This window comes from Peromyscus californicus, unplaced genomic scaffold (genome assembly GCF_007827085.1).
Source record: "Peromyscus californicus insignis strain IS unplaced genomic scaffold, ASM782708v3 Scaffold_4__1_contigs__length_199733344, whole genome shotgun sequence".
In the NCBI taxonomy this organism is placed as follows: Eukaryota; Metazoa; Chordata; class Mammalia; order Rodentia; family Cricetidae; genus Peromyscus; species Peromyscus californicus.
In genome coordinates, this window is record NW_026294562.1 from 89,030,375 (window position 1) to 89,057,910 (window position 27,536).

Below are 27,536 nucleotides of genomic sequence, written 5' to 3' on the forward strand. Positions count from 1 at the left end.
GACATTGAAAAGACAGAAGGTGAGTGAACAAACTGTGGATAAGATCATATATAGACAGCCTAAGGTGGAATTGAGAGCATGTGTATGCTTCATAGGATGGCCATGGAGAAAATACAGCACATACAAGAAAGCTGGGCAAGGACAGAAAAAGTGAAAAGAAACCAAGCTGTGAAATACAGCGATTGCTTGGTGGTTAAAAGCACGTGCTGCTCTTGCAGAGGACGCAAGTTCAGTTCTTAGCACCCACATGGCAACTCACAACCCCCTGTAACTCCAGTTCTGATTCCTCTGGCCTCAGCAGACACCCACTCTAATGTGCACATAACCACACAGCACACGGGAGGGGGGAGTCAAGAATTAACTAAACATCAACTTTTGAAAGAAAAAAAAAACAAGCTGGCAGATTCTTCAGGCAAACAAATGAACAAACAAACCTAATATCTTCATTTTTCTTTTCCTTTGTCCATCTGCAAAATGTGCTCCCAGTGATGAAATAAATTTCTGAATGATTGTGTACTATGCCTAGAAGATAGTGCTGCTTCTATATGTATATAGTATTGCTGGCCTAGACTGAGTGCCATTTAATTTAATCTGATATACAAACTAAAATCTTATTCCACTCAACCTGGAGATCTGTGCATTTCACTAAAAATGATACATGGGAAAAAGTAGCAAAAGGACTAGCATTGAAGGTTTAATAAATTGAACTATATAATCAAGACAAAGTGAGACAAATGGACCAGAATAACCATGTGCTTCATATCATTACAGGAAAAAAAATACAATTTCAAAAACAATGAGTAATGATGTAACGTTGCCTCCTGTGGTTGTGCCTAGATTAACCCAGTACAAAGTAGTCTGAGAATATTGTGAGTTAAAAGGCAAAAATACACCTCACCTACTGAGCGTTAAGAGTTTGGGGAGAAAAAAATGCATTTCAGAGTATCGGTTGCTTATTCTGATAATTGTATGATTGACTAGGACCTGCAGCTTCCTACTGCTGCCCAGGATCACAAGAATCATGCCATGGAACTCTAGTCTGGGCAGAGGGTGGAATGGGGGAGTCAAAATTTAAGGTGTGGTAGACACTAATTTATATCACTCCACAAAATTAAAAAATTCTAAGTCATGAAACATCTGTACTTTAAAATTAACAGTGGAGTGCTGTTCAGGTGCAGGCCATGCTAGTCAGAAGAGCTAAGAGGCCCACCTGCTCTTGAAAACCTCCTATGCCCTTGGTTCAGATCCCAAGGACCCAAGCTGCTGTCACCCCTTCCTGACCACTGTCCATACCCACTGCCATGCCCCTGCCCCTGCACGGGTGGATATCCACTGCTCATGTGTAGGCCAGTCAGAAAAACAGAGCTCTCCCACCCCTCTCTGAGGGAGACTCCCTGTTTGACCAGAGGTCACAGCTGGCCACTAGAAATATAGACCACAAGGAGCAGAAGACTAAAGAGGAAACATAAAACATAAAACAAAGAATAAAACACCCATCCAACAAAGACAAATTCAGAAATGGGCACCTAGACCAATATTCATCCCAAACCCAGATAGATGCCTAAAAACCAGTATAAGAACACAACAGCAAGGGCAATATGGCACCACCAGAGCCCAGCTATCCTACTAAAGTAACCCTTCTACAGCTGAAGCACAAGAAAACGACCTTGAAACCAAATTTATGAAGATGCTAGAAGTTCTTAAAGAGGAAATGAATAAATCCCTTAAAGAAATCCAGAAAAACATAAACATAGAGGAAATAAATGCCTTAAAGAAAGCCAAGAAAAAAGCAAACAGGTAAAAGAAATGAATAAAACTGCTCAAGACCTGAAAATGGAAAAGGGAGCAATAAAGAAAACAAACTGAGGGGATCCTGGAGATGGAAAATCTAGGTGAGCAAACAGGAATTACAAACTCAAGTATCATCAACAGAATATAAGAGATGTAAGAAAGAATCTCAGGCATAGAAGATATAATAGAAGAAATTGATTTATTGATTGAAGAAAATGTTAAATCTAAAAAATTCCTAACACAAAACATCCAGGAAATCTGGGACACTATGTAAAGATCAAACCTAAGAATAATGGGAATAGAAGAAGAAAAATCTCAGCTCAAACACTCAGAAAACATTTTTAACCAAATCACTGAAGAAAAACTTCCTAACCTTAAAAAGGGCATGCCTATAAAGGTATAAGAAACTTACAGAACACCAAATAGATTAGACAAGAAAAGAGAATCCACCCACCCCCTGCTGCCACATAATCACAACACTAAACATACAGAACAAAGAATATTAAAAGCAGCAAGGGAAAAGGGTCAAGTAACATATAAAGGCAGACCTATTAGACTAACTTCTCAATGGAGACTCTAAAAGCCAGAAGGACCTGGACAGATGTTACAAAGACTTTAAGATTATACAGATGCCAGCCCATACTACTATACCCAGTAAAACTTTCAATCATCATAGCTGGAGAAAACAAGATATTCCATGACACAGTCAAATTTAAACAATACCTATACGCAAATCCAGCCCTACAAAGATATTAGAAGAAAAACTCCAACCCAAGGAGGTTAACTACACCTGAGAAAACAAAAGAAATAATCTCACACCATCAAAACCAAAAGAAGGGAAACACACACACTACCACCACCACTAACAACAAAAAAATAACAGGAATTAACAATTATTGGTCATTAATATCTCTCAATATCAATGGACTCAATTAACCAATAAAAAGACACAGGCTAACAGGGTGGATGCCAAAAAAAAAACCAAGATCCATCCTTCTGCTACAAACAAGAAACAGACCTCAACATCAAAGACATATATTACCCCAGAGTAAAGGGTTGGAAAAAAGATTTGACAAGTAAATGGACCCAAGAAGCAAGCTGGTGTAGCTAACCTAATATCTAACAAAACAGACTTCCAAACAAAATTAACCAAAACAGATGGGGAAGGATATTTATTCATTAAAGGAAAAATCCACCAGGATGACATCTTAATATTTAACATCTCTGCCCCAAACACAAGGGCACTCACATTTGTAAAAGAAACACCACTACAGCTTAAATCACACATAGAAGCTCACACATTAAGAGTGGGAGGCTTCAATATCCGACTCTTATCAATGGACAAGTCATCCAGACAAAAATCAAACAGAAATAATGGAGCTAACAGACATTATGAACAAAACGGACCTAACATATCTACAGAACATTTCACCCAAACACAAAAGAATGTACTTTCTTCTTAGTACCTCCTGAAATATTCTCCAAAATAGACCATATACTCAGTCAGAAAGGAAGTCTCAACAGATACAAGAAAATTGAAGAACCCCATATCCTATCAGACTACCACAGATTAAAGCTGGATTTCGACAACAACAGACAGCCTACAAACTCATGGAAATGGAACAACTCCCTACTGAACTACTGGATCAAGGAATAAAGAAAGAAATTAGAGACCTCCTAGAATTCATTGAAATTCAATGCACAATGTACCCAAACTTATGGGATATAAGGAAAGTGGTAGTAAGAGGAAAGTTCATAGCACTAAGTGCCTTCATAAAGAAATTAGAGATATCTCATACTAGCAACTTAATAGAACACTTGAAAGCAGTAGGACAAAAAGAAGCAAGCACACCCAAGAGGAATAGATAGCAGGAAATAATCAAATTGAGAACTGAAATTAATAAAATAGAAACAGAGAACAATACAAAGAATCAATGAAACAGAGTCGGTTCTTTGAGAGGGTCATCAAGATAGACAAATCCTTATCTAAACTAAGAGACAGAGATGGAATATCCAAATTAACAAAATCAGAAACAAAAAGGGAGATATAGCAACAGACACCAAGGAAATCCAAAGAATCATTAGGTCATACTTCAAAAACCTATACTCCACAAAATTGGAACATCTAAAAGAAATGAAGAATTTTCTTGATAGATACCACTTATCAAAGTTAAATCAAGATCAGATAAACAATTTAAATAGACCTATAGCCCTAAAGGAAATAGAAGCAATCATTAAAAGTATCCCAAATAAATAAATAAATAAATAAATAAATAAATAAATAAATGAATGAATGAATGAATAAATAAAGCAAGCCTAGGGCCAGATACTTTTAGCACAGAATTCTGCCAGACTTCCAAAGAAGTTTGGTGGACTAATATCAATATTCATCAATAATGTTTTTAGAAAAGATCAAATAATATGAAGTATTTACATAGAGTTATCTGAATAAATGTAAATTGTCTTATTGTACCTTTAAAAAGTTATAAGGATTAGGCAGTGAAGCAAACCAATGCTATAATTGCATAGAGGAAATACTTGAAACAAGTTAAAGGTTAAAATAAAAGGATGGAGCTAGGCAGGGTAGTGTACCTGTAATCCAAGGATTTAGGAAGTGGGAAGATCTGGAGTTCAAGGCCAGCCTCAGATACAGTTTGAGGCTAGCCTGGATTATACACATCTTATCACAAAGGAGCAATTTCTTTTAAACAATAGGCAAAAGGCCTATGACAAGTGCATATAAAAAAAGAAATTGGAGTAATGAATTTAATAAAGTAAAATTCAAGCCAGAAAGCATAAGCAAGATAAAGGCATGCATTTTATATAATCCTAAAACATGTTGTCTATATGGAAGCTATAATGGTGTACCAAACAGCACCTTTCAGAAAACAGTAATTCTTCACTTCTCCCACTCTAAGACAAATCAATTGACATTTAAAAAATAAAATGAGATACAGGGCTGGGAGATGGCTCTATTGGTAAAGTGTTCCCAGTATAAGCATGAAGACCTGAGTTCAAGCTCCCCAGAACCACATATAAAGCCAAGTGTGGTAATGTGCAATTTTAATCCCAACTCCAGGGAGGCAAAGTTTAGATGGTTCCCTGAGGCTCACTGGTCAGCTAGCCTAGCATACTTGTCAAGTACCAGTTCAGTGAGAGACCCTGTCTCAAAAAAGCAGGTGGATAATATCTGATAAACAACACCCAAGATTGCTGTCTACCTTCCACACTCACCCATACGCTCCCACAAGCACATACATACCAATGGGCGCATGCACAGAATACAGAAGAACGATATTTCATCAGCAGCACGGTGGATCTAGTGAGTATTGTCAAGTTCTGTACAATTTTTACAAGTACCTTGTAAAGTTCTTGAAAATTAAGCATATAGTATACCAAAAGTAAACCTCATTAAGTTCCCAAAGCATAAATAATATGCATACTATTCTCTGAAAATAACACAATGTGAAGATCTTTTTTTTCATTTTTATTTTACATACCAACCAGTTTTCTCCCCTTCTTAGCCTCCCATTCCTTCCCCCCACCTCCCTTCTACCTCCTCATCCATTCCTCTCTCTCCATTCAGATGAGATGAGGTCTCCCTTGGTAATCCACAAAGCATGGCATGTCAAGTTGAGGCAGGACCAAGCTCCTCCTCACTGCATCAAAGATGAACAAGGCATCCCACCATAGTGAATAGGTTCCAAAGAGCCAACTCATGCATGAGGGACAGGTCCTGGTCCCACTGCTAGGGATCCCACAAAAGACCAATCTACACAACTGTCACCCAGATGCAGAGGGCCTAGGTTGGTCCCATGCCTGCTCTCTAGCTGTCAGTCCAGAGTCCATGAGATCCCACAAACTCAAGTCAGCTGTCTCTGTGGGTTTTCCCATCATGATCTTGATGCTTTCTTGTTCAAGCAATAGTGGAGAGGGTGCCTGAACTGGCCTTTCCCAGCAATCAGATTGATGACTACCCTAATTGCCATCATAGAGCCTACATCCAGTACCTGATGGAAGCAGAAGCAGAGAGCCACAGCCAAGTACTAGGCCGAGCTCTGGGAGTCTAGTTGAAGAGAGTGTCGAGGGATTATATGAGTAAATATGGGTTTTTATAACAAAATAAGAAAACAAAATTTGTCCTATATCTTGAATTTTGTTGTAAAATAAATGTTGGTAAAAAGGGGAAAAATGAAATTGTGGGATGTTTAAAAAATTTAAACTCCATATGAGAATTCAGAGAATATATTTAAGGCAATATTCTGGGGAAAAGAATAAGTACCTATTTCAATAAAAAATGAAATGTTGCAAATAAAGCATCCCAATTCTTAAAAGGAGAAAATAAAAAATATAGTTAAAGTAATAAATAAAATAACCTATAAAGAAACTACCACTTTAAGACAGGCAGGAAATAATGCTAGGAAGAGAGAAATAAAACTAATAAATATTTTCCATTTAAGAATTAGATCAAGTGTCAGAAAATTATTCCAAATCTGGCCTGCCATCTATTTCACATGGATCATAAGCTAAAAATGGTTCTTACACTTTTTAATGGGTAAGGAGTAAGATTAATATTTTGTGATACATGAGAATTTTATTACTTTTGTGTCCAAAACTTCATATTGAAACACAAACATTTTTCATATTTTTTATAGTTTCTTTTTGTTTTTGTTTTTTTTTTGTTTTTTTGTTTTTTTTTTTTTTTGGTTTTTCGAGACAGGGTTTCTCTGTGTAGCTTTGCGCCTTTCCTGGAACTCACTTGGTAGCCCAGGCTGGCCTCGAACTCACAGAGATCCGCCTGGCTCTGCCTCCCGAGTGCTGGGATTAAAGGCGTGCGCCACCACCGCCCGGCTTCTTTTTGTGTTTTAAATGTATAATTGTGAAATAAATCATATGTGGTGTGCTCCTCCACTGTCACTGAGCACCCCACAAGTTACAATGACAGTTATAACTTGGCAGCATATCTCGTGCTATGCCTATTTACAAATAGCATTTAATTTTACTTTCAAATTTAAATTTGTATTACCAATACACACAACAAGTCAAACAAAATCACAAACCCTGAAAGACATGCTTCTAAGGCACACTTGTGTGTGGATTATTTTATTAACCAAATAAGGTGATAAAGGATTGTGTTTACTGGGGTAATGGAATTATATACCTCTGCTAACAATGTAAGAGTGTGTTAGTGATCACCAGATCACATCACTGACGTGAGCAACAATCATACCAGAATTTCTACATACAAAGAAAATTAAGCTGAAACACAAAGTAAATCTATTAGCTAAGTCAGAGTCCTTCACTAACTGTGAGTTAATTAGGATTAAATTGTATTTAATTGTAGCAGTCAATAAATGCGTCAAAAAAAAAGACTAACACACTTTCAGTGAGAACTATGGCTAGAAATGTTGGCACTAGGAGCAGTATCAAGTCAGTCCGAACACAAAGTAAGTGAATGGTTTTGAGACAGGAAAGAAAGGGACATTCATGTGGACATGGGAAGAAAGAGCTCCTCACCGAGTCTGGTTGAAGCCTATTGTCAGGAAAGAGTCCAGAATTCTAGCATGATTAATGTTCACTGCAAAAATGGCCAACATAGAGACACTTTTCTATAAACCAATTAGGGTTAAAGATTTTTAAATTATGTGTCTGTGTAAGAGTGTGTTCATGTGCCCAGGAGGCCAGAAGAGGGTACTAGAAATCCTGGAGCTGGAGTTACAGGTAGTTTGAGTTGCTCAGTGTCAGCATTGGGAACTGAACTCAGGTCCTCTCCAAGAGCAGTACAAGCTCTTAACTGCCAAGCCATCTCTTCTTCAGACCCTTGTAGCTTAAGTTTTCCTGTGTTCTGCCCGGTCTGGTCTGCAGCCGCTCAGACCCAAGTAAACACACAGAGGCTTATATTAATTAAAACTGCTTGGCCATTAGCTCAAGCTTACTGCTGACTAACTCTTGCACTTAAACTCAGCCCATTTCTGTTAATCTATATGTCACATTTTCTGTGGCTTTACCTGCGTGCCATTACATGCTGCTCCCTGGATGACAGGCTGGCGTCTCCTCTGTTCTACCTTTCTCCTTCCTCTTCTCTAGTTAGAATGTCCTGCCTAACCCTATTCTGCCTCACCATTGGCCAAACAGCTTTATTTATCAACCAATCAGAGCAACATATTTTCACAGCATACAAAAAGACATTCCCCTATCACTTACCCTTTTCTAAACAAAAGGAAGGCTTTAACTTTAACCTAGTAAAATTACATATACCAAGCAAGAATTACAGTTACAATATCTAGTCTATTTGTATTTTGTAAAATTAAAGAAAATATTTTATTTATCCTATATTTGTGAGTCTAAATTTCATATCTAATTTATCTCTTTTATCATAACTATCTAGTCTTCAACTACATCAAAGACCTCAGAAGGATATACTACTACCTAAGTAAACAGGAAGTGCATTATAAGCAACTTCCAAAAATCTAGAATGACAAAGACAGCTGGCTGCCTGGACAGTCACCTAAAGTTCTTCTGCAATATTGGGGCATCCATTTTCAGCCCATAGTCCTAGAGTCTCTCAGTCATTTTTTTCTGTGTTCTGTATAATATCTGGCAGTTTCCTCTGTGAAGCAGGAACCTGAAGGACCATTTTGCAATGCAAAGTTCAGTGGTCACCTTCCAATGGTCCTGAATGTCCAGTCAATACAACATTTTGTCAAGCAGTTCAGGCAAGAACAGTTTCTCGCCCAAATGGCTATTTTTGCCAAGAAGATTAATTCCATATGGAGTGTCTTTGATGCCCATCTTTCTCTTTGAAGTAAATCAGTGCTGCCAGGAATAGACATGTCTCATTGTCCATAAAGTCTAAGTTTTTAAAACATTTTAAATGCCATATTCTGTAGGTCTTTGAAGTGTTTGAAGATTACCTAACTAACTGAATTATATCTATGTATACCTAGAAAACTTAACATGACTATAAGTTTGACTATCATAGAAGACATTATTAATCTGTATTTCTTAATTATCCAGTATAATTTAAATGAGTTACATAAACATATCTTAAACAAGAGTAGAAATATACATAGTATGATAAAATCAACTCTAAATTTGTATCAGTAAACCAAAATCCATAGCAATGTAAAACATTTTTAAACAATTTGTTGCTCTTTAAAAGTAGGTTCTTTAATCTACTATTTCATCCTATCATATCTATACTATCCCCTTTTCTTCTTTAGAAAGAGATTATATTTATAATCAACCTGTTTTAAATAAAAATAAACATAAGCAATGTTTTGGGAATTTGGGCATAGCTTCTCATACTACTTCCTGCTGGATGAGGGTGCTGGCAATCTAATGGGGATCCTGAGAAAATTAAAAATTATGGTCAAGTCCTGACTGGAGTAGTCTGTGACGCTGTATTCTCTGAGTCAGTTGCCTTGAAGCTGTTTGTGGCATGTTGGATCATCTGGGCCTCTCAGGGGGTCTTCCTTGATCAAACCATATTAGCCTGGAAGCAATCCACAGGTTCTCATCTTCTGTGGAAACAAAAACAGAACCTCTTTTCCAAAGTATCATATCCTTAAACATAAACTTTGAAGTCCAGATACCTTTAAAAAAAAATGTGTGTGTGTGTATATATATATATACACACATACATACATACGTACACAGGCTTAACTCAACAGCTTTTACAATCAAATGTCTTTCTGCATTTAAAATTCCCAAAGACAGCACAATCCAGACTCTGTGTGATATCCATCTTTACATGGCTTGTTTTTTATATTACCTTTTTTTTTTTCAAGACAGGGTTTCTCTGTGTAGCTTTGTGCCTTTCCTGGATCTTGCTCTGTAGCCCAGGCTGGCCTTGAACTCACAAAGGTCTGCCTGCCTCTGCCTCCCGAGTGCTGGGATTTAAGGCGTGCACCACCACCGCCTGGCCGTTACCTTTACTGTATCTTTAAAGACTTTATTTTTTAAAACTATTTCTTTATATAACTGTCTACATTTATTTTCTTCTCTCTTCCAAGCCTACGTACATTTTTACACACATTGTAAGCCATTTAAAGTCTTATTCTATCTGAATCTGTCTTACTGTGAATCTATTGCTTTAAACTGCAGCATTACTAGGACTGAAATAGTAGCTTTGGCTGCTGGCTCTGCCCACCTTAGCTTTCCCACATGGCAGAATTAAATTTACTGTCAGCTTTGGGAACCATGCTCACCACCGACTCTTGAAAGCAGTGGGTCTATGCTTCCATCTAGCAGCGTGTAGCCCAGAAACCTTTTTTTTTTTTGTACTAGCAAAAGCTAAAACTGTTATGATGCAGTGCACTGTGCGGCTTGGAGACACTACTGTGTACTGTGGCAGAAATCCTGCCACGCTGCACTCAAGCACACATGCCACTGCAAACCTGCCATACTGTTGCTCACGGCTTGCCTGAGAGACACAACTAGGAAGATATTTTTAGCTCTGTTTTAGAATCCTTTTTTAAGGCGTTCTCAGGTTTTAAGGGAAGCTCTTGCTCCATGTGTGGGCGCCATAATAATGTTTAAATAACAATGAACCATTCTAAAGGTATAAGTGTATAAGACCTTTTCCATTTCCCAGTTATAAAACTACTTTTTTGGGGATCTCACAAGAAATCCCATTTACAGTAAAGGACATGGATGTGGGGTCTTGCCCCACCAAAAACTTAGGTTACCTCTAAAGAGGTGGCCTGGAACTGAGGAAAGGTAAGTGCGCTGCTTGCCTTTCCCAGCCTTCCTCTTACTCAGAGACAATCAGACACAGTGGGGAGTCAAATCAAGCAAGAACTCCTTTATTATTAGGCAGTAAGCCTCTTTTATAGCAGAAAACCTCAGAACCCTAGGAGGGGGTGGAAGGAACCAATCAATCATTTTAAAGGTCACCCTATACTCATTTCTTTGTTTATAAGCTGTTTATGCACTGACATCATCTCCTGATTTTTGTATCTAATCTTAGCATAAACAACTTGGGCTAACTTCCTCTTGGCATCATCTTTGTAGCTCATGTATGCCCCACAGATGACTTACACTGTGTAATCCTTACAATCCTTGGTTTTTCTTATCAGGTGGTAACTCCACTCAAAGCACCTCCAGTGCCACCCTAAAATCCCACTTGTAAAATTTAAAAAAAAAAATCAGGGAAGGAGAAAGTTTCTTAACAACACTTTGAGACATAACATGAAAGCAACCATAATATATATGGCTTCTCCTAAGACACTCAAGCATAATTCTTCCTTGAGAAGCCCACTCACACTTGGCTGTCTTAGCCTTTCCCTGAGTTGGGTGCTTTTCTTTCAACTAACCCCAATGCTTAAATCTATTTATAAAATCTCTCTTTAATAAACACCAATATGCCCCATACTGACTCATTCTGAAATTCTTTTCTGCAGCCAATTCAAGAATCTGGCTTTACTTGAGTGGAGATACTTTGTGGAGGAGGGTACTTCTCAGCTTACTGATGGCTGTTCTGGGCTATTTTCTTGCTATTCTGCCACAAAGACCAAAGAACTGCAGGAGAGAATATTTTCAAAGATGGACAAGCACTACTTCAGTACAACCTAGTAAAATATGTAAAACTCAGAATAACATTTCTCCTAGAGCAGCTCTGTGATGGGAAGGCACAATATTTAATCTTCTCATAGTGTCATCTTGTTGAGTTTCCAACATGTTTTAATTTGTGGTATTCTGGCATATACTCCATCATAGCAACTGAACTCCTTTTACAAACAACATAGGTGATACCATTCTTGTTAAAATCAAAGTGTTTTCATACTATTATGATTTCATCTTCAGGCAGCATGTAACATACATTCCTGATCATGCTTTAAAATAACTATTTGAGACATGGTCTACACTGTAGCCCAGGCTGGCCTCAAGTTTTCTTTTTCATCATGTGTGTTCTGGTGATCAGGCTCTGTTCCTCAGGTTTGGTGGCAAGTATCCTTACCTGATGAGCCATGTCACCAGCTCTTAGGTTTCCCTCTTGAAAGATCCACTTTGTTGGACTTCTAATTGTGCACTTCCTTCTCTTTCTACTTTCTCTTAGAAGTCTCCTCCATCTAGTTGTTTCAGTCCTGACCCAGCCTCATTACTCTTCTTATATTCTGACTCCACCATATGATTTTCATTATCAAGTAAATCCAGAAATTAGCCCTTATCTCTCTTCTGAACTCAACTATATTGAACCATACCAGAATTTATCTACCTTAGTTTCAATCTGGATTCATCTATTTGCCCTTAATTGCATCCAAAAATCTACTCCTCCCATGTATTCTTTTGGTCTCAGACATTGAGTTTCCAAATCAGAAATCTATCACCCTCTTTGCTACCAAACCCAATTAATCACCAGAGAAATTGATTCTGTGTCCTAATCTCAAGACCATTCATTTCCCTTTTACCCTACAACCCATCCTAGCAAAAGCCACAAGATCTCTGTCTCTAAATCTTGTTCTTCCACTGTTAAAAGCAAAAATTAGAACTTTCAAAAGAAAAAAGAACATATAACAAGTTCAATTATAGCTCTCATAGGTTTTTATCTGCCAAATATAAATCAAGGCACCCTTGAGTCTACAAAATATACAAAGTGCTCTCATACCAGACTGTGGCAGAACAATGGGTTTTTGTAATGTGGGAATAAGGAAAGAGAACAATTGAAAAAGCATTATTTGGTTAACACAGTTTTTTTCTTTGTTTTGTTCTAGGTGAAAACACAGGAGACTTCCCTATTGTGCTCAATTTACTCAGACTGAAATCTGTGTTTCAGCAACACAGAATGTGGGACTCTATTCTCTTGAAGCTTCAGTCTGATTATATGGCATTTAGCAAGAGTAACTCCATTTTGGCTTTGTCTAGTCTGTTGGGACCAAAGGTAGAAGCTCAAACCAAACAAAGGCCACCCTCAACTTTTTGACAATTTAAATTAGTGTGTTGATGGTCCCATATAAGAAATTATTTCATTCAGATCAAAACCCTTTGGTTCCTATTTCCTTAAGAGTAGAATTTAAATGTCATGCCATGAATTAGAAGAGACTTCATTAACCAGTCTTTTTTTTTTTTTTTTTTTTTTTTTGGTTTTTCGAGACAGGGTTTCTCTGTGTAGCTTTGCGCCTTTCCTGGAACTTGCTTTGGAGACCAGGCTGGCCTCGAACTCACAGAGATCCGCCTGGCTCTGCCTCCCGAGTGCTGGGATTAAAGGCGTGCGCCACCACCGCCCGGCTTTTTTTTTTTTTTTTTTTTTTTTTAATACTCTGCTCCAGTCAGCCTACAACTCTTGGCTTGCCCAAAGTGGAGATGATTTCTCCTGTTCTGGCCTCTATTTGTGTTGTTTCTCTCTCACTCCAATCATATAAAAACTAACTGAATTCTTCTGTGCCTAGTGTAAAACATCCCCTTCCACTGAGCAGCTCTCCATCCCTACACTCCCTGTCACTATAACCCACAAACCCTTCTGAACTGTTGATAGTGGCCCAGCAACTATAATAAAGGAACCAGTTAGCTCGACTCATATCTTTTGTAGTTTGTTTCTATGAGTTATAATAAAGAGAGAGAATTTTTGCTTAGTTAAGTAATGCAGACTCCTGTAAAAATAAGTAGACACGGCCAACAGCAAGAGGAATGTAGGTAAGAGTAGCTGGAAACAGCTTTCAATTAAATAACAACCACAAAAAAATGGATTTCTATAGAGAAAAAATTATGTCAGAAAGCACACAGATATTTCAGTTATATATTTATAATACCAATGAGTTACAATAGCAGATTTGTGATAAAATCCTAATAAAAATTAATCTGATCCTATAGCAAGCAAAATAAGAACTATGAGCTGGAGGTATTGTGTAATAGTAGAGTGCTCACATAGCAGGCTAGTGGCCGGGGTTCAATCCTCAACACACCCCCACAGAAAGACTTACCAGGCTTATGACAATTCCTCAAGTAGGACTCCATCTAACAGTGGCATGTCTATTTTTAATATATTCTCACATTAATGACTTTCAATCATTTAAAATTTTGCCATGGATAATTTCAATAATTTTGATTTCTTTGGGATGTTTTCATTTATGTTTACTAAGCAAAGGTTAAATAATTTAAGAATTATTTTCAAATGAGTTTCTAGTAACATTTTTAGTAGAAGAAAAATGTGCTTCTTTCAAGACAGTAATTTAAAACTAAATTACTCCAATACAAAATTTAAGGAACATAATAATTTAGAGATTTGTTTCTCATAACACATGCCTGTATACATACAAATTTATACATACACGTATACTGTTGTCTGTAGGAAAGGAATCAACAGGATAAATACATTTACATAGGATGGAAAACACATTTTAGAGAAATACACACAAGATGTATATAAATGCAAATTCAATATATTATCAGTTAGTTTTATTACTTAGTAATATATAGTGGGACCAGTTTACAAATGATGTGGTTGTGGCAGCAAAAGTGACAAGAAGGAACTCAGCACTCAACATGTTTAATAAATAAAGTGTAGTGATTCATTAAATGATACTTGCAGGATCAAAAACTCCAGTACTTCAATAGAACTTTAACTGCGGCCTTGTGAACAACCCAACTATCTTAGGTAGGTAAAAAACTCAAGCATCACACTCTATAGGAACTACTATGGAAATGGACAGTTAACTGTGCATAAAGTTGAATGGCTCTAAAATATTGTACAGTCTTCAAGGATAATGAGAAATCAATTTACCATCTTGGTATAATTTGGTTGCTTTCTATAACTTCAATAATTTTTCACAATGAGGGCACACAAGCCAGACTCTAATGAGGTTATGTAAACATTATAAATGTGGTCTGTTTTCTTAGTAAGGCATTTATTTATATGCATTTGTATGGAATTATTTATTGAACTATTTATAGAGCTTTATGTAAAAATTAAGTATGTACTCCCCATCATGTACTTTACCTAAGAATTTAGTCTTTCTGTGGGGCTCTAGTATTATTACATAGTGATGAGTCATCTCTGTCATGTATCCTTGGAGCAGAAAGAAATTAAAAAAAAAAAAGTCAGTTTTACTATAACCAGACAAAAGACTACAAGACAACTAAGACACATATCTAAAGATAACCAACCCCCCTCCCCAAGACAGGGTTTCTCTATGTAGCTTTGCGCCTTTCCTGGAACTCACTCTGTAGTCGAGGAGCACACAGAGATCCGCCTGCCTCTGCCTCCCAAGTGCTGGGATTAAAGGCAAGCGCCACCACTGCCCGGCTTAGATAACCAATTATTTAGGCAGTATCTTTGATGGGATTGGTTTCACGTGATTTTGCACTAAGACCAAAGACAGCTATCTCCTTTTTCTTGGCTTTAATTAAAATGGTGCTCATTTTATAAAAGGTAAAATCAACATTAGAACAATGGTTTTTTTTCTAGCAAATCTATGTCATGTTTATAATAACTAAATATTTAAAATTACTTATCCTGAGCAAAAATAAAAATAAGAATAGTTTTGACTACAGAATAAAATTCCTTCATTGTTAAACACCTTTAAAATTCAACCATGGAACAAAATCAGTATGACTAGAATTCAGACTTTTGATGTCCACAGCAAACCTGAATACTTTAGGCAGAAATAAAACACACAAGTAGATTATACACAACAATAAAAAGCATCAGAAATTGATGCATCTGGATTTTGTTAAGTATAACAAAGGTCCTCGGTCCTTCATGGATGAAGCTGGGAGAACCATATTGAACAGTGTACTGCCATGAGCAGAAATCACTCAGAAAGGCCACAATGAATTCTTTTTTGGATTAGGCAGAGGTTTGTTTTCCCACTCTTCCCCAAAGACCTAAAAGATATATTTTGAAAATACAAGATGAATCCTGTTTTCATAAAAGCATTATGGCCACTTCAAAAGCTGAAGTCTCTTGAATTTTTAGCTTCAGCCCTCCCTCGCCATGAAAAATAAAGAGCTCACTACCCAGCAAAGCAGCATTATGACAAAGTATTTACACACCAGTGAAGGCTTTGAGGAAGGGCTTTGCAACATGGATCAACTACAGCCAACTCTAAGATTCATTCTCTAGTTTGTGATCAAAGTGCTTAGGAGTGAGAACTGCCAGGGTAGCAAGGATTCTCTCACAGTATTAAGGCCTGTCCACATGGGAATGGTCAGTTAAGAATCAGCAAAGTGAGCATTAGATAATGACTGCTGACCCTGGACACAGAACCCCAGGCTTCTTCAGCATGAGTTTTCTTCTATTCAAACATTTGCTCTTCCTCTTCATCTGCTTCTTCAATAACCTGAATCTCATCCGCTTGAGGTAAGGAGTTATTCTCCACCTGTAATTTGTTCCCCTCAGCTTTACATTTTTCTTCTTCTTCTATGATTTCCTTCCATATCTTGTGGTTTTCAGTAAGGTGGTGCATTAGTTGACAAAATATCCGCCGCCTGCCTTTCCTTCTTTGGGGTTCTGTGAAATTTAAAACAAACATGTATATCAAAGAAAATACGATTCAATTACTCATTCAATAAATGCCTCAGTGCCCACTCTAGCCTAAGTAGTTACGTAACTCTAACGGTAAAACTGTGAACAGTAAGAAAAAAATATCCACACTATACAATCACATCCCAACCAAACAATATAGATAAACAAAGCTATGAGTGATAGGGATTGTTCTGGAAGGAAACAAAACAGGGATGAGGTACAGAGAATACTGGGTTGAAGGGGAGGATAGTGCTAAAATCTAAGATAAAAATTCTAACAATCCAAAGTTAAATTCAAGCTTTAATGTTTTAATGTAGTAAATTAAATGTAATTACCAGTACTCTGGTGAATATTATTTATTTTGAAAAGCCAGTCAGCCAACCCCAAGTTGGCATAAAATTATTCTCTGCTATGCTAGCCCTAAACACAAGGCATTTGTGATTGAAGAGGGTAGAAGGTACTTATACAAGTGGAGCCTGCTGACAAGCAATGGCTGAACAGCATCTACAGAGAAGTACCTCCACTAAATAACAACGGAACTCACACTGTGTTACAGTTCTGATTCTTAGTATACTTAGGGGAAAAAAAGTGTCTAGCTAGGTGTAATTGAAATCTTACTTTAAAATAAACAGGAAGTGACATTTCATTAACAGTTTCAAAGACAGATTTTTTTTATTTTCCACTTATCTTCTTATTCAGAAAAATATGTTGCTATATAACTCATTCTTACTATCAAAACCTTGGTTCTCTCAGAGCCAGGGGCTCTGTTCTTTTTTTCTCCCTACTGTTTTGATTCATTGAAGCTGTGCTCCCCAGCTGTTCTGATGTTTGAAGAGGGTGAGATGAGGAGTCTAACTGCTAGGACTCACTTCAGAAATGTTTAGATGAGCATTTTCTGGAGGTAAGCATCATGAGAAATGCTGTTTTCATTAATTAAGAGTCCCTGTTATACCATAGAAGTAGCATAGTACCAGCACACAGCACTTATCCAAAACCTGACTATTGAATCTGAACACTTAGACAGGAGTTAACATATCTGTAAGATGCAAAAGTCTAAATCCAAATTAAGGAACATTTGTAGCTAATAGCATTAAATAAAACATAGTTTCCTTCTATTCTTACTCGGATTTAAACTGTCTTCTGTTTCTTCATCATCTGAATCTAATTCTTCACCATCATCATCATCATCATCATCATCATCATCACCACCACTTTCTGTATCATCATCCTCTTCTGCTTGTATCCACTGACCAGGCAGCAAGCCAGCAGCATCATAGGAATTGCACAGAGGGCCCACAATGTGGGTGATAAAAGATTCTTGGAGTTTTGCTAGTTGAGGAGAAGAACGATCCATGAAGGGACTAATAGGTAGACCAAGGGTTGCTTCTTCATCTCCCTGAGCATTTCAAAAAGAAAAATACATTTAACCACCAAAAATCCAACCATAAAGGTTTACCATTAAAATTATCTTGGGTTTTTTTCTCTTCTTTCTTTTTGGTGTTTTTAGAAAGTGTCTCTCTACATAGCTCTGTCTGTCCAGGAACTCACTTTGTAGACAAGGTTGGCCTTGAACTCACAGGGATCTATCTGCCTTTGCCTCCTGAGTGCTGGGATTAAAGGTGTGCACCACTACACCCAGAATCTTCAGGTTTTAAAAATACACAGTCTACATAAAAATAATCTTTACACAATACACTGATGACTGTAATTACTGTTAGGATGGAGTGTGGCTTGATGAGTACATGTTCACCTGGTGTTCCAGAGACTGCATCAACTACTAGCAGAGGAAAAGAAGTTACTCTGTCTTTTCTCCATTTGAAAAATTTTAAACAAAACTGTATTCTCAGATTCTGTTTATATCAACTAGTACAGCTGATATTCAGTTAACAGGGAATATATATATATATATATATAAGTATATATATATATAAGTATATATATATTTTTTAAAATAAATACTAATAATTTGACTATCAACCTGCAACATTCTGTAATATCAACATTAATGGTTTATAATTAATATATTAAAGCTAAATTATTTGATTTGGAGTAATAAATGACTATATTTACTTAGTTTAAGATTATAATGTAACTTTCATGCTTCTATTCCCATTCTCAATAACAGGTTACATAGTATGGTATTTTATAACTTCCAAGGGTGGGTAAAAGACATTGTACCTTTTACAATACAACATAGGGTAAGTGTGCATGATCAGACAGACTCAACTTCATTACTCCTACTTTCTTATACACAGGAGATCTAACTTTGTAAACATCTTGAGTATTCATGGTTATTAGGCCAAGGACTCCAAAAGAATATAGTATAGGTGGGTGGTATTGATATTTTCAAGATAATGACATTTGAAGCTTGTAGGGAAATCATCTTTCTTCTACATTATGGGGAACGCCCTCACCCCCCAAAATGACAGATTCTGCAAATGGGTAAGAATCTTTTAAAGCCAAGATTTTAAAAGATATGAAAAAAATAGCATGTTTATAATTCAAGTCTTTGAAAACCACTCAGTATCTACTCTAAACTCACTTCTATCCTTTAATTTATTTTCTGTCAGGTCTTTTGTACCATAGATATTTCCAATACAAAGAAAGTCTTTCTATAACAGACTTGAAAATGTCTTAGATGATTAAATATGTTTTGAGAAGACCATAAAAATCACTTAAAAACTACTTCATTTGGTCCTTCCTCAACCCCCACTAGAAGTCATCAACTGTGAAGAGCTACGGTACACTTCACCATCTTTATCATAGTTTTTAAGGACTCTCTTCAATAGCTCCCTGTCTGGACTGCTTCATTTTTTTGAGGGGGGGGGCGTAGGGGGTAGGGAGGGGTGTTGTCACAGAAGCCTTCATTCTTTTCATTCTCAGTTACGAAGTGCAGTCATCAATTTGCTGGACACTGGGAGTTTGACCATGCTCCAATGAGTATATGGGCAACACAATTGGACTTGGTGGGGCTTTTTGTTTGTTTTGGGAGGGCACAAGGTGGGAGAGTGGACTTGGGAGGAATGGGGAGTGAGTGTGATCAGGATGCATTGTATGAAATTCCCAAATAATTAATAAAAATATTATGTTGAGGGGGAAAAACTACTTCATTTGGAAATCAATTGTTTTAAGTTATAAATTCTCAGTTTCAAAGTGACCTTGGAAACCTTTAGTCAAGAGTACAATCAACTTGGTAATAAGCTATATATTTTTGTTTGCTACTTTAAATGCTAGCAGTAATGGTTAGAGAGATAGCTCAGTTGTTGAAAGCACTGACTTTTCTCTCAGAGGACCTGAGTTCAAGTCTCAACATCCACATGGGAGCTAACAACCATCTTGTAACTTCAGTTCCAGTGACTCTGAAGTCCTCTTCTGACCTCTACAGGAACCAGGCACACATATGGTGCAGTCATCAATTTGCTGGCCAATGGGAGTTTGACCATGCTCCAATGAGTATATGGGCAACACAAATTGGACTGGATGGGGCTTTTTGTTTGTATTGTTTGGGGGGGCACAATGGAAAGGTGGACTTGGGAAGAATGGGGAGTGAGTGTAATCAAGATCATTGTATATTTTATGTAATTTACAAATAATTAATAAAAATATCCATACACATAAAATTAAAAAAAAATATTAGCAGCAAAGGTAGGCTTGAAAAACCACTAAGAGCCAGGGTACATGCAATGTTTAACCCCTTTCAGGGCAACTCTTATACTTCCTGTAGCAATTGAAGCCCCCAAAAGTGCTTTCTTCATATGGCAGCTCTTCAAAATCTCGCCAATCTCATGTTTCATCTTACCTGCTCATAAAACTCATTCACAATGCCTTCTGTCCATCTCAAATGTAGATCCCGAGCTTTTGCTGGTCCATTTATATCAGCTAGTTTGATGCACACCTGGCAGACTAAGAGACGGTCATTTTCACTGGTCCATTCTATACCATTACTATTTACATCGTTGGCCTATTTTGGACAAACAGAATTGTATTTTAGGTTCTGAGTCACAAGGAGTTTCCAACGTTTGTTAATAACAATTACCTTAAAATTGTTTTCTGTGTAAAGGACAGGGAGAAATTTCAGTAAGTGCTTCCCTAAAATCAGAATACACTGTAACGTGGACCTATGTGGTAAAATGTCCCACTGAAGTAGTAATAAGATTTTGTTTCAAAGGAAGCATAGCTTTTTATTAAAAAAAAAAAAAGCTTCAGTTTCATTATTAATTATCACAGAGAATAACAATGCATATGTATGTATGTGTATACATGTATATATAATGTGTATTAAATATATGTACATGTGAATCTGTAAATCATAAGAATTGTAACTATTTCTATTTTAAAGGCCACTTAAAAGAGCTAAGAAAAAATCAGTTTTAGCTGTAACAGGCAGATACAGTTCAAAGACATGAGTCTTAGAAACGCAACTCTATGGTCTAAATCTTAACTCACAAGGATATTAATTCAGCATTTAACCTATTCAAATCCATTTCTTCCTCTATAAAGAAGAGATGGTAATCTTGTCAAACACTGCCATAAGGATGAATAAACACAGTGCCTGGTTGATAATAAAGGCTAAGTAAATATTAATTAGCATTATTTAAGTGCAATGATCATTATTAGATAGGCAAATTTAGTATGCTTTTTATTTCCTCTTGGGAATAAAAACTGAGGAATTAGCAGCTTCCTGCTAGCTAACAATAAAGAGGCAGGGCCTAATTCTTTTAAGAAAGTAAAACAATGGTTCTCAACTTTTTTTTACTCCCTGGCACTCACTGTCATTATCACTGTTGTCAGAGCAGTTTAGTGATTCTAGATGCCACAGTGACTATGAATTCTCTGAAGGGAGGGGCTGTGAGCTGCTTTTCCCCAATCCACACCACAGTGACTATACACACACACACACACACACACACACACACACACACACACACACACACACACACACGGCAGCTGTGGGATAAGGAAACAAACCATTGTCAAACAGAAGAGAAGAGACATTGCTCTTCTGCCAGGTCAGCAGTAGAAAATTACTAATACTTCTTAGCAACACAAGTTTAATTTCACGAAATGTCTCACTTGGCACTGAGTAACTCAAAGTTTGTTATAAAAACTTTGGATATAATTAATTGGTTTGTTAATATTTAAAATAAAGCCACAATAAAATTCATCTATTTGTCAAAAGAAAGCATAGCAAGTAGCAGTATTTTAAGACATATTTCCATAATAATAAAAATGTTTATTTAAAATAGTGTGATAGGGCTGGAGACATGGCTCAACTGTTAAGAACACTGACTGCTCTTCCAGAGGTCCTGAGTTCAATTCCCAGCACCCACATGGTGGCTCACAACCACCTATAATGAGATCTGGTGCCCTCTTCTGGCCTGCAAGGACACATGCAAGCAGAACACTGTATACATAATAAATAAATAAATGAATGAATGAATGAATGAATAAATAAATAAATAAATAAATAAATAAATAAATAAATAAATAAATGTCGTGATAGCTGGGTGGTGGTGGCACACACCTTTAATCCCAGCACTCAGGAGGCAGGGGCCGACAGGTCTCAGTGAGTTCAAGGCCAGCCTGGTCTACAGAGAGAGTTCTAGGATAGCCAAGGCTACACAGAGAAACCCAGTCTCAAAAAATCAAAATAAATAAAAAAAATAGTATGATAATATTATTTAATGAGTTATTTACTCTTATTTCATATGTAATGTAATTACAACTTAACATCAAAACTCATCTTTCATTTATAACACTAACAATTTCCCTTTCAAAATCAGACACTACTTTACACAACAAACCTTGGCATTGAATTCAGCTAGGAAATCAAAATGTTTTTTGAGATCTGTGGCAAGGATTGCTTCTATGACTAAAAATCGAAAGCGCTTGAATTCCACATGATCAAGGTTAAGCAGGAAGTTGTATTCTGGGCGAGAAAGATACAGATTCCAAGCTGATGCAGCATGATGATTTTCTAGAACAGATCTGTCATTGTATAAAACTGCCTAAAAAGAATAAAGAAAAATGAGACACACATCTTACATCAGGAGCTTTAATAAGTCAATGTCAGAACAGGTCAGAATCATGTGCACCTACCACAAATGAGGCATGTTCCAGGATTTTCCTATCTGTGATGAAAGGCTGTAATGGTTTACAAAAGTGCAAAGAGGCTAAGGACACCTTTCCTTCTGATGTGCACATCTACAATATAAGAGTTGTCCTCAGATACTCTGCAATACCATGTTGCCTCCCAAATGATGGAAGAGTGATTTGAAGTAAACGTTCAATTTGTAAAGCTTCTGATAATAAATCCATTGGGATACAGAACAGGGTTAGGATACAGCTCTGTTCTGCAGCCAACAGTTAACTAAAGAGGAAGAAGTGATGTCCAGGGTAAGCCAGAGACCCCTGTGTCTGAGCACGTAGTCTATATTCCCTTCCTGACGTGCCTGAGTAGTGAAAGATAAGCATAAACTAGGTAAAATCATAAATATCCTGGTTTCAACAGTATGAGCTCGCTTTTCTCTACCCTCATACCAGGAGAAAACCCTGAGGGGTATTCAGAACCAGCAGAATACAGAATTTCTAAAGCTTCTACCATCTCTAAAAACTAAAACATTTTCAAAATTGCCAAAGAAGCAGTAATTATTTAAAAAAAAAAAAAAACATGTCAAGTTATATTAAAGGCCAGGGATTAAGAAGCAGAAACAAAACTCTGTTCAAGTTTTTCTGGTCCTTACTGCCTAACAGGAAAGGAAGACAGATAAACAGAGGAAGCAGTATCAGGTGAGACATATGTGAGCTTAATTCCTATATCTGTTATCTGAAAATTAGTGTCTACATGTAAGCACACCTGCATTCCATCATGTGATCATGTTACACAACGGAATGATTTAAGCAGTTATGACCCACATAAAAAAGCCTCCCATCAATCTTCAGAGAATTAAGCATCATAAATCCCCCTAACAAGACTTCACTTCAAAAACTTCACAAAGGGACAATTTATATTTAACAGTGTTGAAAAATTCATGTTTAATTTAATGAAGACCAATAAGCTATCAAAACAGCTCCATCATATCAGAAAGAAGTAATGAAACTCCCAGGTCATTAAAACACATTGTTCATGGGCCAGTAAGATGGCTTAGCAGGTACAAGTGTTCACTACACAAGCCTCATGACCTAGTTCAATCCCTGGAACCCACATAAGGTGAAACCCCCTGAAACTGGTCCTCTAACCCTCACATGCGCGCGCGCGCGCGCGCGCGCACACACACACACACACACACACACACACACACACACACACACAGCGAGTAATGTTTTTAACACACTCTTCAATGAGTATTTTTTGAAGCTAGCTAGCTGGCTTTAAAATCTCTCAGAGCCAGGGCAGTAAAATAAGAGTAAGTTTCCAGTTCCTTTACTGCACAAACTGTCCTTGGAAATTACTTAAAGAGAAATAAAATGGGAGCAAAAATCAGAATCAGTAGCAGAGTCCATATATGATCTCCATACTAGAAACTTCAAATTCATGGGAAAACTAAGAACAGGTTGAGGAAAGACCAAGTCACCTGTGGATATGAGAATGAACTGTGCTGTAAGGAGCTGAGTCTCTAAATGAGAAGAAATTCTGGGAATGTGAATGGGGTTCTGTTCCCTAGCTGAGTGCCACCTACCACACTTCTATATTGAGAATTATTTAGTCTGAGGACTGATACCCACACTCGTGACTCATTCTCTCCAGGCAGCTTCCTCTGATATTTTAAGAGTTGAGTCTTCTGCAAGACTTAGGTCACTGGGCATGCCCTTGGAAAGGACTGTTGGATTCCAGTCTCTTCCTATCTTTTTCACATGCTGACTGCCCTGACACAAGAGTTTTGCTTCACTACAGACGCCTCACCATGAGTTACATCCACACAGGCCAAAAGCAATGTGACCTGCTGACCTTGTAAACTGAAACTTCTGAAATGATGATCCAAAATACACCATTCCTTTTTACATGATGTCTGCTTTAGACATTTTATCAGAGTAACAATTTTTTATAAAAACATACTTTTTATATGTTGTTAAACCCTTAATATCATAATTTTTGTTCCAATGGAAAACTTTGTGTGTTATACAAACTTGTTAATATAGATGGGTGCACATGTGTGTGCAAATGCATGTAGAAGCCAGAGGTTGATGGTGAATGTCTTTCTTGATAACTATCTTTATTTTTGTGACAGTCCCTTTGTGAATCTTCTGTAGCTCACTGTTTGGGTAGACAAGCTAGCCAATAAGCTTCAGAGATACCCACTGACCTTCCCCATCCAAAGCTGGGGTTACAAGAACATGCCACTATGCCTGGCTTTTTAACAGAGTTCTAGGGATCTTAACACAGTTCCTCATGCTTTCAGCACAGACCTTTTAAGAGGTGAGTCCTCTCTCAGCCCCAAGAGATAAACTTTCATTAACATTCACACACCTCGGGAACAAGTGGGCAACCAGAAATCAAATATAAGTCTCCAAGTGCTTTCCCCAAAGGATTGTAATTTACCAAATGTGTAAGTCAATCCAACATTATAAGAAGGTTAGAATGACCTCTGAATTTGTACAATGGTACTGCAAATGTCTATGTCTCCCAAATAATACTTACAAAGTGAACAAATATCAATAATCACATTTAAAGTTATCAGAAGCTTACTATAGAAATTATGAGGTATTAATTGTCAGTAGAGAAATTATATGGTCCTCCTAACCTCTCTCTCTCTGTCTCTCTCTCTCTCTGTCTCTCTCTCTCTCTGTCTCTCTGTCTCTCTGTCTCTCTCTCTCTCTCTCTCTCTCTCTCTCTCTCTCTCTCTCTCTCTGTATCTAACACACACATACATACCTAAATCATTCAACTTGAGATTAAAAGAATTTATCTCCTATATTTAAAACTGTTGGCCTGCTTGCTTAAAGAAGACAGATAAAAAGAGGAACAGAAAATGCCTACAAATGTTGAAAAGGTAAGAACTGAGGTTAAAACAGAATGATAAAGTGGAGACAGGAATTCGTCAGAAACAGTAATAAGTCCCTATGTAAGGCATATGGCTAGAAACATAATACAACACTGCAGCAATCTCCTACACAAACCAACACCTCAAATCACATTAAATTCTTCTAAAAGCCATATGTTTAGTTCTAAGTCCTCATGTTTAAAGCTATTGCAGTTACAGTATTCACAGTGGGAACTCATACTACTTGATTTAAACTGTTCTGTGATCCTAACAGAATTTGTACTTTATCAGCTATATTCCTTCCATATAAATATTACACCAAAATAAATTATTATGTATCTTTTAACACATTTGTATGTACATATCTGTGTATGTGGGTGGGGATACATGTGCATGCCATGGCACATTTGTGATGGTCTGAGGCCAGCTTGTGGGTAACTGGTTCTCTCTTTCTATTAAGTGGGTCTCAGAGATCAAACTCAGATTATCACGCTTGGAGGGAGGTGCCTTTATCTGGTAAGGTGCCTCACTAGTCCCAGAAAAAATTGTTAGTACACTAATATATTTATAGCTAAAAGACTGAAGATCAAGATATTAAGACAAATGTTAGGAGAGAAATGGGAAGAACAAAACCATTAATGACACCCTTGGCCATTATAGCTTTCAGCCATACTATGGACACAGTCAGATGGAACAAAGATCCAGTCAGAGTTTTACTGATTTGGTTAAAGACAAAAATATTTCTATCAAGATCTAGAATTCATGAAACATGAAGTTATTTCGTAAACTATTTATTCCTTTTTTATAGCTGAAGAAACCAATTTTTCCAAATTCCCTTAGCATTCATCATCATGTATTTTCATCAATTAATATCAATGAAGAGCCTAATGACAACAGGATTATAGAGGGAAATGCAATGTGTTAGAAAGACTTTCAGAACTACTCTGAAGCTTCAAAACATTTCTCTCCTACCTGAGGTGCATTTGTAGCCACTAAAAACGCGTTTGTTCTTCCTGGGTGATCATAATCGTGCATGGCAGCTGCCACATACAAAGCCATCAATTCTAAAGCAGGAATGTTGGAAGACAGGCAGCCATAACTCTCATCTGGAATACAGCAACTCTTCGAAGAAATGTAAGCAATCTGTCCAGAACCAAGTCTACCATCTGAATCTGTGTGACAAAAACCATCAAACCAACATTAGGGTGTAACTTCCTGACAATTATGATAAGGATGGGATTTCCCAAATCAGTACTAACTTGTTGAACTTAAACAGACTCAAAGGACTTAAAGAGTATACTTTTCCTATTGTTTATCTTGCAGGCCATTAGAGAATTCTGACGCCAGGATGATGCTTTCTTGCTCAGGCTAATTAATTTCTAGAAACTCTAAATTTGTAATTTTCTAAACACTTGTTTTTAAGGGCTAAATATAGTAGTCATAGAAAACCCTAGCACCAAAAAGGGGAAGTGTGTACAGAGTCCCACCCCTAACCAAGAAGATACCTACAACTGATACCTCCTAGGAAAGGGAAAATCAATCTTCTCCAATGCAGTGTCAGTGGGTATATATTGAGCACACTTGAGGACAGGTCCCACGCCCAAGGGTAGTTAACTAACACAAAATAGACTCCATATTTTGTTTTTTGTGTGTATATTGTCTTGTTATTTTTTGTCTAATTTTCTTTTTTTAAAGTTGCCTGTTTTGATTTTCTTTTTGTTGTTGTTTTCCCCAATTTTTTTGAGAGGCAGAAAGAAGGAACAAGTAGTTGGGTGGATAGGGCAGTACGGAGGACCTAGGAGGAATTGGGGTAGGAGAAAGAATATGATCCAAATATATTGGATGAAAACATTTTAACAAGGATTTTAAATATATATTCTAGTCACAGAAAAGAATCTAACAGGACAAAACCTGAGAATAAAATTTGATTATAAAAACAATATGAACATGTAGAAATTTGCTGTATCACTAAACTAAGCTCCTCAATACAGACAATGCTTTTCAAATCTCATCCTCAAGCATTATTTCATTTGTTGCCCTGACTACAATTTCTTTTCCCCTTCTTTTCCCTCCAATGAAGTTCTTTTACAATGGAATAGAACAAAACATATGAACATGAAAAGGCCTGAAACACTGAGAACTACTCAGGGAACATTCTTCTGTTTCCTCCTGTTAGAAACAGCATGTTCTCTCCTCACAGAGTGCTTCCGGTTCAACACCTCACCAGCTGCTCCTTCTGCTTATTAGCCAAGCCTACATGATCAGGCCATCATTTTTGCTAAAGGGATTTGAAGAAATTA

At 37.1% G+C, this 27,536-nt stretch overlaps 2 protein-coding genes across 3 annotated transcripts in view; one reads left to right on the top strand and one right to left on the bottom strand.

The window, feature by feature from the left end:
* LOC128095500 (vitamin D 25-hydroxylase) overlaps positions 1 to 13,305 on the top strand; it is a 28,364-nt gene extending 15,059 nt beyond the window's left edge. Inside the window, exon 5 of the mRNA XM_052714504.1 lies at positions 12,507 to 13,305. Coding sequence (XP_052570464.1) covers positions 12,507 to 12,715 — 209 coding nt within the window. The 3' untranslated portion in view covers positions 12,716 to 13,305. The remainder of the gene's footprint in view (positions 1 to 12,506) is intronic.
* A 209-nt stretch (positions 13,306 to 13,514) lies between these two features.
* Positions 13,515 to 27,536, bottom strand: part of Pde3b (phosphodiesterase 3B) — a 141,631-nt gene continuing 127,609 nt past the window's right edge. For both annotated transcript variants that reach the window (XM_052714500.1, XM_052714501.1), the window contains exons 12-16: positions 26,209 to 26,408; positions 22,060 to 22,263; positions 20,055 to 20,216; positions 17,378 to 17,651; positions 13,515 to 16,240 (exon numbers count right to left, since the gene is read on the bottom strand). In XM_052714500.1, the coding sequence (XP_052570460.1) occupies positions 16,026 to 16,240; positions 17,378 to 17,651; positions 20,055 to 20,216; positions 22,060 to 22,263; positions 26,209 to 26,408 (1,055 nt within the window). In that variant the 3' untranslated portion in view covers positions 13,515 to 16,025. The remainder of the gene's footprint in view (positions 16,241 to 17,377; positions 17,652 to 20,054; positions 20,217 to 22,059; positions 22,264 to 26,208; positions 26,409 to 27,536) is intronic.